Source organism: Micropterus dolomieu, linkage group LG04 (genome assembly GCF_021292245.1).
Source record: "Micropterus dolomieu isolate WLL.071019.BEF.003 ecotype Adirondacks linkage group LG04, ASM2129224v1, whole genome shotgun sequence".
Lineage (NCBI taxonomy): Eukaryota > Metazoa > Chordata > Actinopteri > Centrarchiformes > Centrarchidae > Micropterus > Micropterus dolomieu.
The window spans coordinates 33,608,308-33,621,313 of record NC_060153.1 but is presented as its reverse complement, the minus strand read 5'-3'; the positions used below and the strand labels follow the sequence as shown (position 1 = coordinate 33,621,313).

General features: G+C 45.5%; 1 protein-coding gene across 5 annotated transcripts in view; it reads right to left on the bottom strand.

The window, feature by feature from the left end:
- The window catches only part of LOC123969649 (echinoderm microtubule-associated protein-like 6), a 35,376-nt gene that overhangs the window by 2,390 nt on the left and 19,980 nt on the right, over positions 1 to 13,006 (bottom strand). For 4 of the 5 annotated variants that reach the window (XM_046047231.1, XM_046047232.1, XM_046047235.1 and 1 more), the window contains 16 exons: positions 12,142 to 12,230; positions 11,891 to 12,058; positions 11,364 to 11,565; positions 11,048 to 11,174; positions 10,878 to 10,956; positions 9,799 to 9,928; positions 9,611 to 9,709; positions 8,169 to 8,189; positions 5,343 to 5,516; positions 4,834 to 5,042; positions 4,590 to 4,747; positions 3,931 to 4,045; positions 3,282 to 3,470; positions 2,964 to 3,136; positions 2,692 to 2,854; positions 2,369 to 2,472 (listed from right to left, as the gene is read on the bottom strand). In XM_046047231.1, the coding sequence (XP_045903187.1) occupies positions 2,369 to 2,472; positions 2,692 to 2,854; positions 2,964 to 3,136; positions 3,282 to 3,470; positions 3,931 to 4,045; positions 4,590 to 4,747; positions 4,834 to 5,042; positions 5,343 to 5,516; positions 8,169 to 8,189; positions 9,611 to 9,709; positions 9,799 to 9,928; positions 10,878 to 10,956; positions 11,048 to 11,174; positions 11,364 to 11,565; positions 11,891 to 12,058; positions 12,142 to 12,230 (2,200 nt within the window). The remainder of the gene's footprint in view (positions 1 to 2,368; positions 2,473 to 2,691; positions 2,855 to 2,963; positions 3,137 to 3,281; positions 3,471 to 3,930; positions 4,046 to 4,589; positions 4,748 to 4,833; positions 5,043 to 5,342; positions 5,517 to 8,168; positions 8,190 to 9,610; positions 9,710 to 9,798; positions 9,929 to 10,877; positions 10,957 to 11,047; positions 11,175 to 11,363; positions 11,566 to 11,890; positions 12,059 to 12,141; positions 12,231 to 13,006) is intronic. The other variant, XM_046047233.1, reaches the window with a different exon arrangement.

Genomic DNA, 13,006 nt, shown 5'->3' with positions numbered 1-13,006 from the left:
AGTAGCCTACAATGTTAGTTCCTACATGTTACATGTTAGCCTACAATGTTAGTTCCTCAGTAGCCTACAATGTTAGTTCCTACATGTTACATGTTAGCCTACAATGTTAGTTCCTCAGTAGCCTACAATGTTAGTTCCTACATGTTACATGTTAGCCTACAATGTTAGTTCCTCAGTAGCCTACAATGTTAGTTCCTACATGTTACATGTTAGCCTACAATGTTAGTTCCTCAGTAGCCTACAATGTTAGTTCCTACATGTTACATGTTAGCCTACAATGTTAGTTCCTCAGTAGCCTACAATGTTAGTTCCTACATGTTACATGTTAGCCTACAATGTTAGTTCCTCAGTAGCCTACAATGTTAGTTCCTACATGTTACATGTTAGCCTACAATGTTAGTTCCTCAGTAGCCTACAATGTTAGTTCCTACATGTTACATGTTAGCCTACAATGTTAGTTCCTCAGTAGCCTACAATGTTAGTTCCTACATGTTACATGTTAGCCTACAATGTTAGTTCCTCAGTAGCCTACAATGTTAGTTCCTACATGTTACATGTTAGCCTACAATGTTAGTTCCTCAGTAGCCTACAATGTTAGTTCCTACATGTTACATGTTAGCCTACAATGTTAGTTCTTCAGTAGCCTACAATGTTAGTTCCTACATGTTACATGTTAGCCTACAATGTTAGTTCCCTAGTAGCCTACAATGTTAGTTCCTACATGTTACATGTTAGCCTACAATGTTAGTTCCCTAGTAGCCTACAATGTTAGGGAACTACAACGTTAGTTCCCTAGTAGCCTACAATGTTAGTTCCCTTGTAGCCTACAATGTTAGTTCCTACATGTTGCATGTTAGCCTACAATGTTAGTTCCCTTGTAGCCTACAATGTTAGTTCCTACATGTTGCATGTTAGCCTACAATGTTAGTTCCCTAGTAGCCTACAATGTTAGTTCCCTAGTAGCCTACAATGTTAGTTCCCTAGTAGCCTACAATGTTAGTTCCCTTGTAGCCTACAATGTTAGTTCCCTAGTAGCCTACAATGTTAGGGAACTACAATGTTAGTTCCCTAGTAGCCTACAATGTTAGTTCCCTTGTAGCCTACAATGTTAGTTCTCTTGTAGCCTACAATGTTAGTTCCCTAGTAGCCTACAATGTTAGGGAACTACAATGTTAGTTCCCTTGTAGCCTACAATGTTAGTTCCCTAGTAGCCTACGATGTTAGTTCCCTAATAGCCTACGATGTTAGTTCCCTAGTAGCCTACAATGTTAGTTCCCTAATAGCCTACGATGTTAGTTCCCTAGTAGCCTACAATGTTAGTTCCCTAGTAGCCTACGATGTTAGTTCCCTTGTAGCCTACAATGTTAGGGAACTACAATGTTAGTTCCCTAGTAGCCTACAATGTTAGTTCCCTAGTAGCCTACAATGTTAGGGAACTACAATGTTAGTTCGCTAGTAGCCTACAATGTTAGTTCGCTAGTAGCCTACAATGTTAGTTCGCTAGTAGCCTACAATGTCAGGGAACTACAATGTTAGTTCCCTAGTAGCCTACAATGTTAGTTCGCTAGTAGCCTACAATGTTAGGGAACTACGATGTTAGTTCGCTTGTAGCCTTCAATGTTAGTTCCCTAGTAGCCTACAATGTTAGTTCCTACATGTTGCATGTTAGCCTACAACGTTAGTTCCCTAGTAGCCTACAACGTTAGTTCCCTAGTAGCCTACAACGTTAGTTCCCTAGTAGCCCACAACGTTAGTTCCCCAGTAGCCTAAAACGTTAGTTCCCTAGTAGCCTACAATGTTAGTTCCTACATGTTACATGTTAGCCTACAATGTTAGTTCCCTAGTAGCCTACAATGTTAGGGAACTAAAACGTTAGTTCCCTAGTAGCCTACAATGTTAGTTCCCTTGTAGCCTACAATGTTAGTTCCTACATGTTGCATGTTAGCCTACAATGTTAGTTCCCTAGTAGCCTACAATGTTAGTTCCCTAGTAGCCTACAATGTTAGTTCCCTAGTAGCCTACAATGTTAGTTCCCTAGTAGCCTACAATGTTCGTTCTCTAGTAGCCTACAATGTTAGTTCCCTTGTAGCCTAAAACGTTAGTTCCCTAGTAGCCTACAATGTTAGTAATGTTTGGTTGCACCACAGATGTAAGGTCCTTCTTAGCTACTCTGGCGTGACCTGGCGTTACCCCACCTTTCAAAACGATGGGCCATGACAACCACTCAACTATTTTATGGAGGACTTTACACCTATTAAGGGCTAGGTGTAAGATTTAATTTAACTTATGTCTACGTTGGAAGTATTTCAGCTGGTGCAACCCTTAAAACGTTAGTAGCACGTAAACTCCGACTTCTAGCCAGCCTCACCTCGTCCAGGTAGCCCAGGTGATCCTCTCCATGACAGACTGCTCTGTGACAATCTTGCCCGAGGGAACGTCATGCACCTGCCGAGTGTAGGTGCTGGTGGACACCTGCGATGGAAACGAAGGAGATTTTATGTTTTAGACAGTCCGGTGAGGCATGACGCTCCCATGAAAGATGACTGAGCTCAGAAGTAGAAAAATCACTCTACTACATTACAAGCAGCCATTAGTAAAAGGTCAATCAAACCTACATTTGCACCTGACCAAACTGACCAGGTACACTTGCGTCATAATTCTACGGGAGTCGAGGTTTTGAGTCTTTTTAACCTGGATATATTTGCTGTCGGCAGAGAAGTCGATCTGGATGACGAAGCCAGGGATGTCCTTACAGTAGCCGATCCTGTTAAGGGACGGCCCCAGAGAGAGGTCGTAGAAATCCACAGCACTTTCAACTGAACCCACTGCCAAGAACCGGTTGTCTGGACTGAACCTGAAAAACAAGAAAACCACCCCAAAAAACAAATGAGGTACAAAACAGAAGTGTTAAAGGATGATGTCCTACAAAATGTCCTAATATCTGCTAAAGAATGATGTTTTACCGTATGTCCTGGATGGCGACGCTGCGGTCTCTCTTCTTTCCCCAGACGGTGAGGGAGTTGACAAGCAGGACAATGAACTCTCCGTTCTCCATGCCGATGGAAACCATCTCTCCGTTGGGACTGTAGGAGGTGCACTTGGCAGGATGACCCAAATTCACCTTGTTCAGAAGTTTCTAACTCAGAAAACAAGATAGCAGAACATGTGACATGTGACGATTAAAATGTTGTACCACAGGTAGTCTCCAGACCTGTAGTGGAGCTAACCAAGCCTGCTACAACTACAGTCCCAGTCTCCACCTTCAGTCTTCAGCCTTGTACCTTATCAGCCAGGTCCCATATTCGGATGGTGCCGTCATCGCTCGCAGAGATAAAGACGTCTTTGAAAGGGTGAGTCGCCAAACCCCAGATCCCTCCCTGAGTGTGTCCGTTGATCATGGTGTTGGAGGCAGCGTTCTTTTCTCCAACCTCAATGATCTCTCCATCTTTGGTTCCCACCAGGATTTTACCCTGGATCATCAGGGATGAAAGAGACGTGTCAGAAAGTACAGAACAACATCCTCTTACCAAGAATGTATTTTATATTTATATAGAGTTTTAAAGCCACTATATTTGGAAAATAATCTGACTTTTATGATTCACTGTACCTAGAATCTGTTGGAACTAATTAATTTTATTAAAAAAAAGAAGCTAGCTACTGTTCTGCAAATATTCTGACAAAGATCCGACTGGGTGGCTCTATTAACTGCTCTGTGATTGGAGGTAACTTTTTACAATATTTAAACTCTTTTTATTTAACCCTTTTGTGGAATTATTACTATTCACAACTAAGCATATGCACATGGATGTACTTTCATGGCCTTTGTGCACAGTACCAATCAAAATGTTTGTTGTGAATAACCACAGACTGTGGCATTTTTGTGTTAATGTTGCAGAAGAGTTTGGTTTTATGATCAGATCTGCCTCGTACCTTCCCTCTGCAGACGGATCGGACGTTCTCCACCGGCTGGCCGGTCTCTAGCTGAAATGCTCTGCAACGCTTCATCTCTTGATCCCAAAGCTTCACCGCACCGCCCTCTTTAGTCCTGTCAAATACACCAACAACCATCGTGGTTTTATTTTCTGTGGCTGATCTGAGTTGAGGGGCTCACATGGTTATGGTGTCCTTATTCCTGCCAGGATTATTACTGATCATCTTGAACCAAAGTCCGGAAACATTTGTCTAGTCTTTCATCTGGGACCAGTTTGTCTCTGGTGACCCTCCCAGGAGCTGATGCTCCTACAGCCGCTGAGGTTGTAAAAAGCCAGCTAAGATCCACTTAAGCTTCACCACGTGCTTGCTTACCAGATCCAGACCAAGGCCTAGGTCCCTGAGTCGGCCCTTGTGTCCACGGTTCGGCCGCAATTATTTTTGATAATCTTGAACCAAGCATACAGTAGCAGTCCTGAACCATTGTTTGACCCTACCAGACGCTGAGAGTGTCACTATGGCCCACAGACTACTTTTACAACAAGACAGTTATTCAAAGTTGGATGCTATATGTTATGCTAACCTACAGGTACTAGAACTACAAAAAACTAAACAGTTGTAAAAAAAATAATACAGCTGAGGTAAAGCATGTTACTCACGGCCGTTCCTTCCCCCCAGTGACGATGAGTCCGTCCCTCAGGGTGGTGTACATGGTGAAGACCGGACCGCTGTGCGCCTTCGCCACCACTCGTACCAGGAAGTGCTCCCTCCATACGTACACGTCTCCGTTTATAGCGCCGGTGAACGTCAGGTTGTTCTGGAGGAAACCAAAGCTGACTTACTACAAATTAATAAGATTTGATTTTAAAAGGTGAGTTTTAAAAACTACAGGTTTTATCTTACAGCACCAAAGGCGACGGACAGCATGGTCTGCATGCGGCCGTCCTCCACCGAGCCGATCACTCCTTTCTTGTACACGAGCGAACCTCCGACCAAAGTCCAGAACTTGATGTGTTTGATTCCCACTGACACAAACTGGGTGTCAGAGTCCGGTCTGAACTCGACCACAAAGATCCGCTCAGCGTGTCCGCCTTTACTGGTTACCTTGGTACCTGCCAGAGGTCAAAGGTCACTTTCCCTCAAGATACCCAAGATATCTATGGTATATTAGTAAACTCTGTTTGCATCCTTAACTTCCTCAGGTACTCTAATCACACTCGTGGCCTGTTGTCATCAACTAAATACCTAAAAGCTAAAATCATACTACTGCACAAAGGTACCTCATTCAAAACCCCATCCTTAGAGAACCCTACTGCCTCTTGTTCTTTATTGTGAGAGTCAATACTTACTTTGCATTTTTTATTAATCGCAAAGTTTCAGGGGATTTAAGATTATGAGATAAACGTTTGTACCTTCCTGCCACCTCCACACTGTGATGGTGTGTTCAGGCTCCACCCCCACAGACAACAGCAGCTTTCCTGTAGCGCTGAAGTTGACGTAGCCGACACCTTTAGCATGGGAACAGCGGAGGATGGACAGCGTCTGCTTGGTCATTGCATCCCACACATGGATGGATGGAGCAAGGCCTGGGAGAAGAGACCATAAACGTAGGAACCAAAGAACTGAGAAACCAGAGAACCAACCCAGCAGCTAAGGATCAAAGAAACTTTAGAACCAAGGACCTAAGGTCATTCTGGAACCATAGGACTTAGGAACCTAAGAACCATTGTATCAAGGAGCAAATGAACAGAGGTTGCCAGGAACTGTGGAACCAACAATCCGAGGAACAGTCCACAGTATCAAGGAGAAAATTATAAGAGGTTGCCAGTGACTGTGGAACCAACATGCAGGGCAAAGCTTTAACCCACCAAGGGGCCAAAACTCAAAGGTAATGAGCAGACAAGGACCTGGGGGACATAAGGAATCAAGGACCTAAGATAGCAAGGGAGCCAAGGAACCAAATAACAGAGGAACAGCAGGACAATAGAAACACAGAATCATTGGATCAATGAGTTGATGGACCAAGGAACCGGAGAACCAAGGAGCCAAAGAGCAGTGGAATCAAGGAAGCAAGACACAAATAAACGATGAACCAATGGACTGAGGAGGAATGGAACCAGAGGTGGGTGGAGATGCTGAGTAGTTCTCAGGGAGAACGGGCTAAGATTCAGGAGTCAAAGGGGGAGATAGGCAGGTAGGGGACCAGTGATTAGACGTCCTACTTCCATACTGTTCATTGGTGCTGACATGCAGATTCAACAGAGCAGAATTAATTAATAACTACAGAGTTGGGAAAATCTAAACTGCTCATTCTTCAGGATGCTCAGTCCATCCTGCATCCACACACTCACAGCAAACACTTCAGACCTGTGGCCATGATCACATAGGCTTCCTTTCATCTGAACGTCCAGACGAGTCGTGTTTTGGGACATTGAATTTGAGTTGTTGCAAAAGAAATCAAATCCAAACAAAAGGTTGCAAAGTTTAAAATAGCCACAGATCAGTATCAGTTGTAACTGAAAAGGGTTCACGATCTTCTGCTCCTTTCTCTTGGGGCGCACCCCAAGGATCCATTTCAGACCCTACTGTATCTGCACTGTATGTTTCCACTGAGGTCTGTGTTAGAAAATACAACATCACACAACATCTCAACCTGTAGTTCTTCTTAAATTTCTTTTATGTTGTCCCGAGGATGTCAAACGCAGAGAGCTAAAAAAGTCTGGTTCAACCAATTTTCCTAGGCTACACGTAGTTTAAGACTGGCACAATCTTATATTTCCAACCTCCTTAATCCCTATTCAGCGTCCATCTGATTAATCTGATCAGTCAGTCCAAATTACACTGCAGCTCCTGGAATAGTTTACCTCTCGCCGTCACGTCTTGCCATCTACGTCACTGTGATTCATCCTCTGGGGACTATGAATATCTACAGTAAATGTTACGCCCATCTGTCTGTAGATGTCCGGCTCTGGACCAAAGTGTGGGACAGAAAGTCCCATGTGATCATGGCTGCAGAGGGTTAATAAAACAAGATCACTACAGTCTGTCGAGCAGAGAAAGAACAGTCATGCCCTTCATGTCCTCTGCATCAATGCAATGAATCCAGGTCTAGCTTCTACAAGAACTCGTGTGCAGGAAAAGTCTCTGAATCACAGTCTTACCACAAACAGTACAGACACCACTTAGTAACCACCCAGGCTAGCTTGGCTAGTCCAACATGCTGATACGAGGCGCTAAGCAAGGCTTTGTTCTTAGTCCGGCTTGCTTTAGTTTCTCTACGGCCATGCCCACACGAACATGGAGACACTAGAAAACACTGTTTACCAAAGGCCTTCCATGTTTTCAGATTGTTTTCTACAACCTGCGTCCAAACTTTAGCATGAAAACAACTGGAAAAAGGTTCCTTTCGAAATGGTGGCTGGAGAGGGAACGTTCTGGACAACTCAAGGTCCAATCACTCAACTAGATCTCAGTCATGACCATGACAACTAGGCAAAATCTTTCCAATGAAAACTGTGAAACAAAGTTTTATAGCTGCTGAAAAAGCTTGTAAGCAGACATCCAGTTAAGATTTGCTTTTGTGAAAGAAAGTGATTCCTTAGGACCACCACCTGGTGAGGAGCCAAACATCAGGAGCAGTAGCCACAGCCAACTTCAAAGGTCATCTGTGATCTCTGATTAAAGGTTTTTCCATCCAGCAAGCGGTTACTGATGCGTCTCCCACCCGGTGACATCTGTAGTTTGATTGGGCGGCAGCGATCGGCCTGAACCCTACAGGTGTGCTACCCGCCATCTGAAATCTATCCACGCAGACAGACAGAGTGGGAGGATAGAGGAAATGCTTAGCAATATGACATGACTCTCTTTCAGTGAAACGTCCCTGGCAGGATGAAGGGTTTGTAGAGGGGGGTCCTGAATAAGAGCTCACAGGAAGTTTGTTTTGAAAAGTCCAGTTTTCAGAGGTTCAAACGATGGTTTAGTGCGATCGGATCGCACACAGTGTTTTCATCTGAATCCACGTTAGTGTAGACATGGTCTCTGGCAGACAGAGTGGCTGGGGGGTCGAGCTACAGACAGAACAACTAGACCAGACCTGATACTCACCGGACACTTCAGCCTCTACACGGCGAGAGCCAACGACAGCGACAGGTTAAACACCGTGTTCTCCACGGCAACGAAAACAGAATCATGTGTGTGAATGGATCAGTGGCGAGTGACAGCAGCAAGGTGAGTCTTACCTGGCAGGTCAGTGATGTCACCTGGTGATGAGGTGAGGCGGTGACAATGAGGAAGCAGTGGAAAAGAAAAGAAGCGCAATGGGCAGCCGGTCATGCATGAGGGCAACAAGGTGATCAATATTACAACCACACTGAATGTTCAGAGTCCGTCGCCCAGGAAACAGGACCTTTAACGTCATTTATAATTCTGTACATTTTGAGGTCGGTGGAGACTCGAACCACCATGTTTTCCTAAACCTGACCAAACTACCACCGTTTCACTTTATGTTTATGTTTCATTTTATGTTTACCACCTGTTAAATGTCACGTGACTAAGGTCGTGTATTTAAGGTCTGTCCTGGACAAGCATATTGTCACGTGTCCCAAAGGGACAGTTTTGGGACACGTGACAATTAATCTCTTTTGTTGTTTAGGTCTGAGGACATGCCACATGTGTTCTTATCATCGTCACCATCAACGCCGCTAACGGCTATCTAAGACCCTGAGGTGACCTGATATACAAAAAGGAATGGTAAACAACGCTAACTGAAAAGTGAAGTAACTAACTTCAGGATCACTACGGTTGGAGGTGAAGACGACGTTACTGAGCAGCTGACACTTTGGAGATAGTACGTCACAGTACGTTGTGCAGGTAGACAATATTCCCACGACGTGAGACAGAAACATGTAGTTTAGCATTTAGCAGCGCTGGAACCACCGCAGCTGTTTCCAGACATATAATCTCTGAAGTCTACAAGGAAACCAAAGGGTCTGTTTGGAACATAAGGGAGCAATTCTGATTTCCAAGAACGTACATTAGATTTTGAAGGTGTTACGCTGATATCATATTGTGGATCATGAACCTTCCCTTCCTCACTAATATCAGGTTATTACCAAATACTGTGTGCTGTTGTTTAGGGTTAGGCTAACTACAGCTAATATATTAGCAGAGTTTCACGTGATAATAACGTGATAGCATCGTCCATCTGCAAGCTTAACAGCTTCTAGCCTGCAAAGGGAGGGTTTGTAAGCTATTTTGTGTTTGTGAAAGATTTATTTAATGATTATTCTCTATGAGAATGCTTTGTATTTTATTAGACTCATTTTATGATTTGTGTATTTTATTTTGTCTAGTTCTCACGGCGTGCTTGACGACGTGAATGTCGGAATAAATGCCTGTACCCAAAGGAACGCCTTGTGTTTGAGATTTAAACTGGAGGGGAGCTACACCTTTGTCTTGCTGCCAGAATCTGTTCTTAATTAAAACAAAGCTTTAATATAATAATCCAAATAGTTTTGCCTTGTTGCTCTTTGTTTGTTGCCTTTCTTGAGGTTCCTTTGCACCCTGTTAACAAGTGATTTTCTAATTGATATCTTCCTGATTAGCACGTTTGTTTGGAGCTACAGAGGTCACAGTTTGACTTCAGTCGGACGTTAAAGGCCCGTCTGACAGAGCCGCTCACCGATTTGTCCCGTGGCGATGATGTTTTGGTACTTCGGGTGCTGATTGACAGTCAGACAGAGGATGTCGTCGGTGTGCTCCAGGTAGAAACTCTGGGTTCCTGTCAGGACAGGAAGCAGGAAGTGATACGCCATCGTCATCAAACAACAACACCGACAGTTGAAATCAGAAGCCGAGAGTTGGACTGACCGGAGGACAGGTTCTGGATGACCACGGCGGCGGCGGTGTGGAAGATGATGTCAGCGCCGTCGTTGAGGTAGTGCAGGTTGTTGCGACAGTCGAAGCCTCGGTAGCCGAAGACGTGCTCCAGCAGCAGCTCCTGAAAAGCAAACACAGCAGCTGGAAAGCCGTCCTGAGCATTTCCACTTGGTGCATTGGTGTCTCTGAAATTAAACGTTGGGGGCGGGGTTTCTATGTTCCACTGCTTTGACTTTTGCAGCTGAGCTGACTTTCCCCCGGAACCGGGAACCTTTAGAGGAACTCGCAGCGCTTCCATCACAGGCTCCAGGGTCTACTCTAAATTAGGTTTCAGGGACTTTTGTTTACCGCCACAAATGTCCCTCGGAAAAGTACTGGAACTTTGTGGGAGTTTGCTTTGTAGTGCGTTTCTGATTGGTCGAGTTGAGGCTGCTCGCTTTGAGTCGTGCATTGTGGGTGTTTTGAATCCGCCTTGCTGCTACTGCTCGTCTCTTTTCCACCGGTGACTCAACCAATACATCAACCACCCAAGACTCGGCGATGCCGGCCTGAGATCGTACGTCTGCGTTACGGTTACAGCTCTGAAGCAGCAGCGAGTCCTGCGGCGTGTTTACAGCTAACAGCTGATGACTGTTCAGGGAGCCGAATTTACCCAGAGACCCAAAGCAAACAGACCCGCTCATTAAAACATTAAAGACACTGAGTAAAGCAGCTTCATCCTAAAGAAACGTCTCTGTCAATATGTTCATCAGATCTGATGTTCAGATCTACGTTTGGCTCATTGATGGTGACGCTACTAAATACTGAAACCCCGTCGCTCTGTACGACTTACGACAGAGTAAGAACATAAATCAGCTGGTTAATTCTTTAGAGCGCGGTGGAAACACACAACAACGGGCTGAAGGAACCTTTTGGTTCCATGAAAGGTAGATTCTGGGACCGAAGGACTTTTGGGAAAATGTTTGGCCGCTAGTAAATTTGGCTTCAAAGCACTTCCTTGGAGGAAAGGCTACCAGGCCGACCAATCACTGCAGAATAAATTGGTCTTGATGGTGGAGGCTCGTACTGACCTCCACCACTTTCTTCTTCTTGGTCACGTTGTTCCTCAGCAGCTTGTCAGGCAGCGGTGCAGCTCGACTCACGGGAGGCCTGAGCGGGAAACGAGTCCGGGATCAGTCCAGACAACATCAGTAAAACACAGTGCGTCTCTATGTGAGTGTGTCGTTATCCGATCCGGTACCTCTCCTCCACCGGAGGCTCCTTGAGCTGCAGGTGAGGTCTGGTTCCTGACATGTTCCTGATGCTGGCAGAGTAGATCTTGGTGACGTAGTCCACCACCTTCTCCCGTGCCACGTCGCTGTCGTACCCTGAAAACACAACAAGTCCGCTCTGAGTACAGACAGACTGAACACACTTTATACAAACCAAGGCCTGGTCTTGGTTTCATGACTTTTGGACCAGTCGGCAGCCTCTGCCGCTCCTCTAACGTCCACCTGACGCCGTACTGACGTGAATGAGAAGGTCGTCACTTCAGAATAAAAGCCCAGCTGCGTTACCTCCGTCCTCCTCGGTGTCGTCGTCCGACTCCTCGCTGTCCACAGCTTTGCTCTCTTTGTGACCCGGCGGCTCTCGGCTCCAGATCATCAGCGCCGTGTCGGTCCCGCCCACCGACAGCAGCACGGAGTCGTCATTAGACCAGCGGACGTTGGTCACGTTGGTGCTGTGACCCACGTACTTCTTAAACTTGGCAAACTGGCCCTGAAGTCGGTTTGTTCAGCCGAAGAGAGAAAAGTCAAAATGAGAAGAAACATGATTCCAGATTAACGTACGAAGTCTCAAGTAAGCAAGAAATTTAATCAAAAAATGACATGAGCAAAAACACAAACAGCCAAAAAGAGAAAAATAAAAACCAGACAGACAGACTGTCTCGCAGCAGGTTTAACTTCCTTTTGTTCTGATCTGATGTTCCCTCTTAAATGGCTGCACATATAATGATAATAATGCAGAAGCACCAACAACTTTTTGTTAATTTTAGCTTTATAGAATCTCGTGAACGCCACTTTTCCCTGACAGACCGACTGACCCTGGACGGGAAGCTGAACAGTTTGAGGAAGCCGAAGTCGTCTCCGGTGGCGAGCAGTTGGCGATCTTTGGTGAGCGAGGCGGCGTTGACGAAGCTGAGCGTCGGCCATATTCCCTCACAGGTCGGACCCAGAACAGACGTCCAGCTGGCCCAGTCCAGCTTCTCAAACTGGGAACACAGAAACATGAGTCTATAGGCAGAAAGGGAAACGCCCTGATGACCCAGACAATTTACAGGAAACGCAGACGAACCTCGGCCACGCTGATGTTCTGTTTGCGTCCTCGCGGAGCCTCAAAGAACAGCTGCTCTTTAGCTCCAGTGTTCACCTGCAGTAGTTTACCTGTCCACAAAAATGTAAGTAATACTTAGCATTGATATGTGCGTAATATGCTGACATGCTCATGATATGATGACTTGTGGAAGCCACTGACCTCCGTTTTGTTACGTACGTGCCAAAACATTGTAATAATGGCAGTAAAGTTGAACTGAATTAAATAAAGACGGTACGCTGCGATCCACTGTACTAGGAACTCCTCAAAAACGCTGATTGTATAGAAGCTTTTTCAGCTGGTTAAATGTTCACAGAGCAGCGGATACGAGTCGCCTCTATCCTGATTGACAGGTTATCAATCAGCTTGTAGCCCCGCCCTAAAGCCTCCCCTGCTTCCTGGTCTCTGTTCCTCTAAATGGGACCATAATTTACTAAATGAACATCATGCTGTGTTGAAGAAGACTTGAAACTAGCGACTGAGACCATAAACTCATCAGGAAAGTGTTTACTGAGGGAATAAATCAGCTGACAAGTAGAAACATTTTCTCAGTGGCTGTATTTGGAACCGCCAACTACATACTACTTCCGAATACAGCCTAAGACTAAAATCCAGTGGAGTCGCCCCCTGCTGGCTGTTAGAGAGGACGCAGGTTTAAGGCGCCCCCTGCTGGCCGCTAGAGAGGACGCAGGTTTAAGTCGCCCCCTGCTGGCCGCTAGAGAGGATGCAGGTTTAAGTCGCCCCCTGCTGGCTGCTGGAGAGGACGCAGGTTTAAGTCGCCCCCTGCTGGCTGTTAGAGAGGACGCAGGTTTAAGGCGCCCCCTGCTGGCTGCTAGAGAGGACGCAG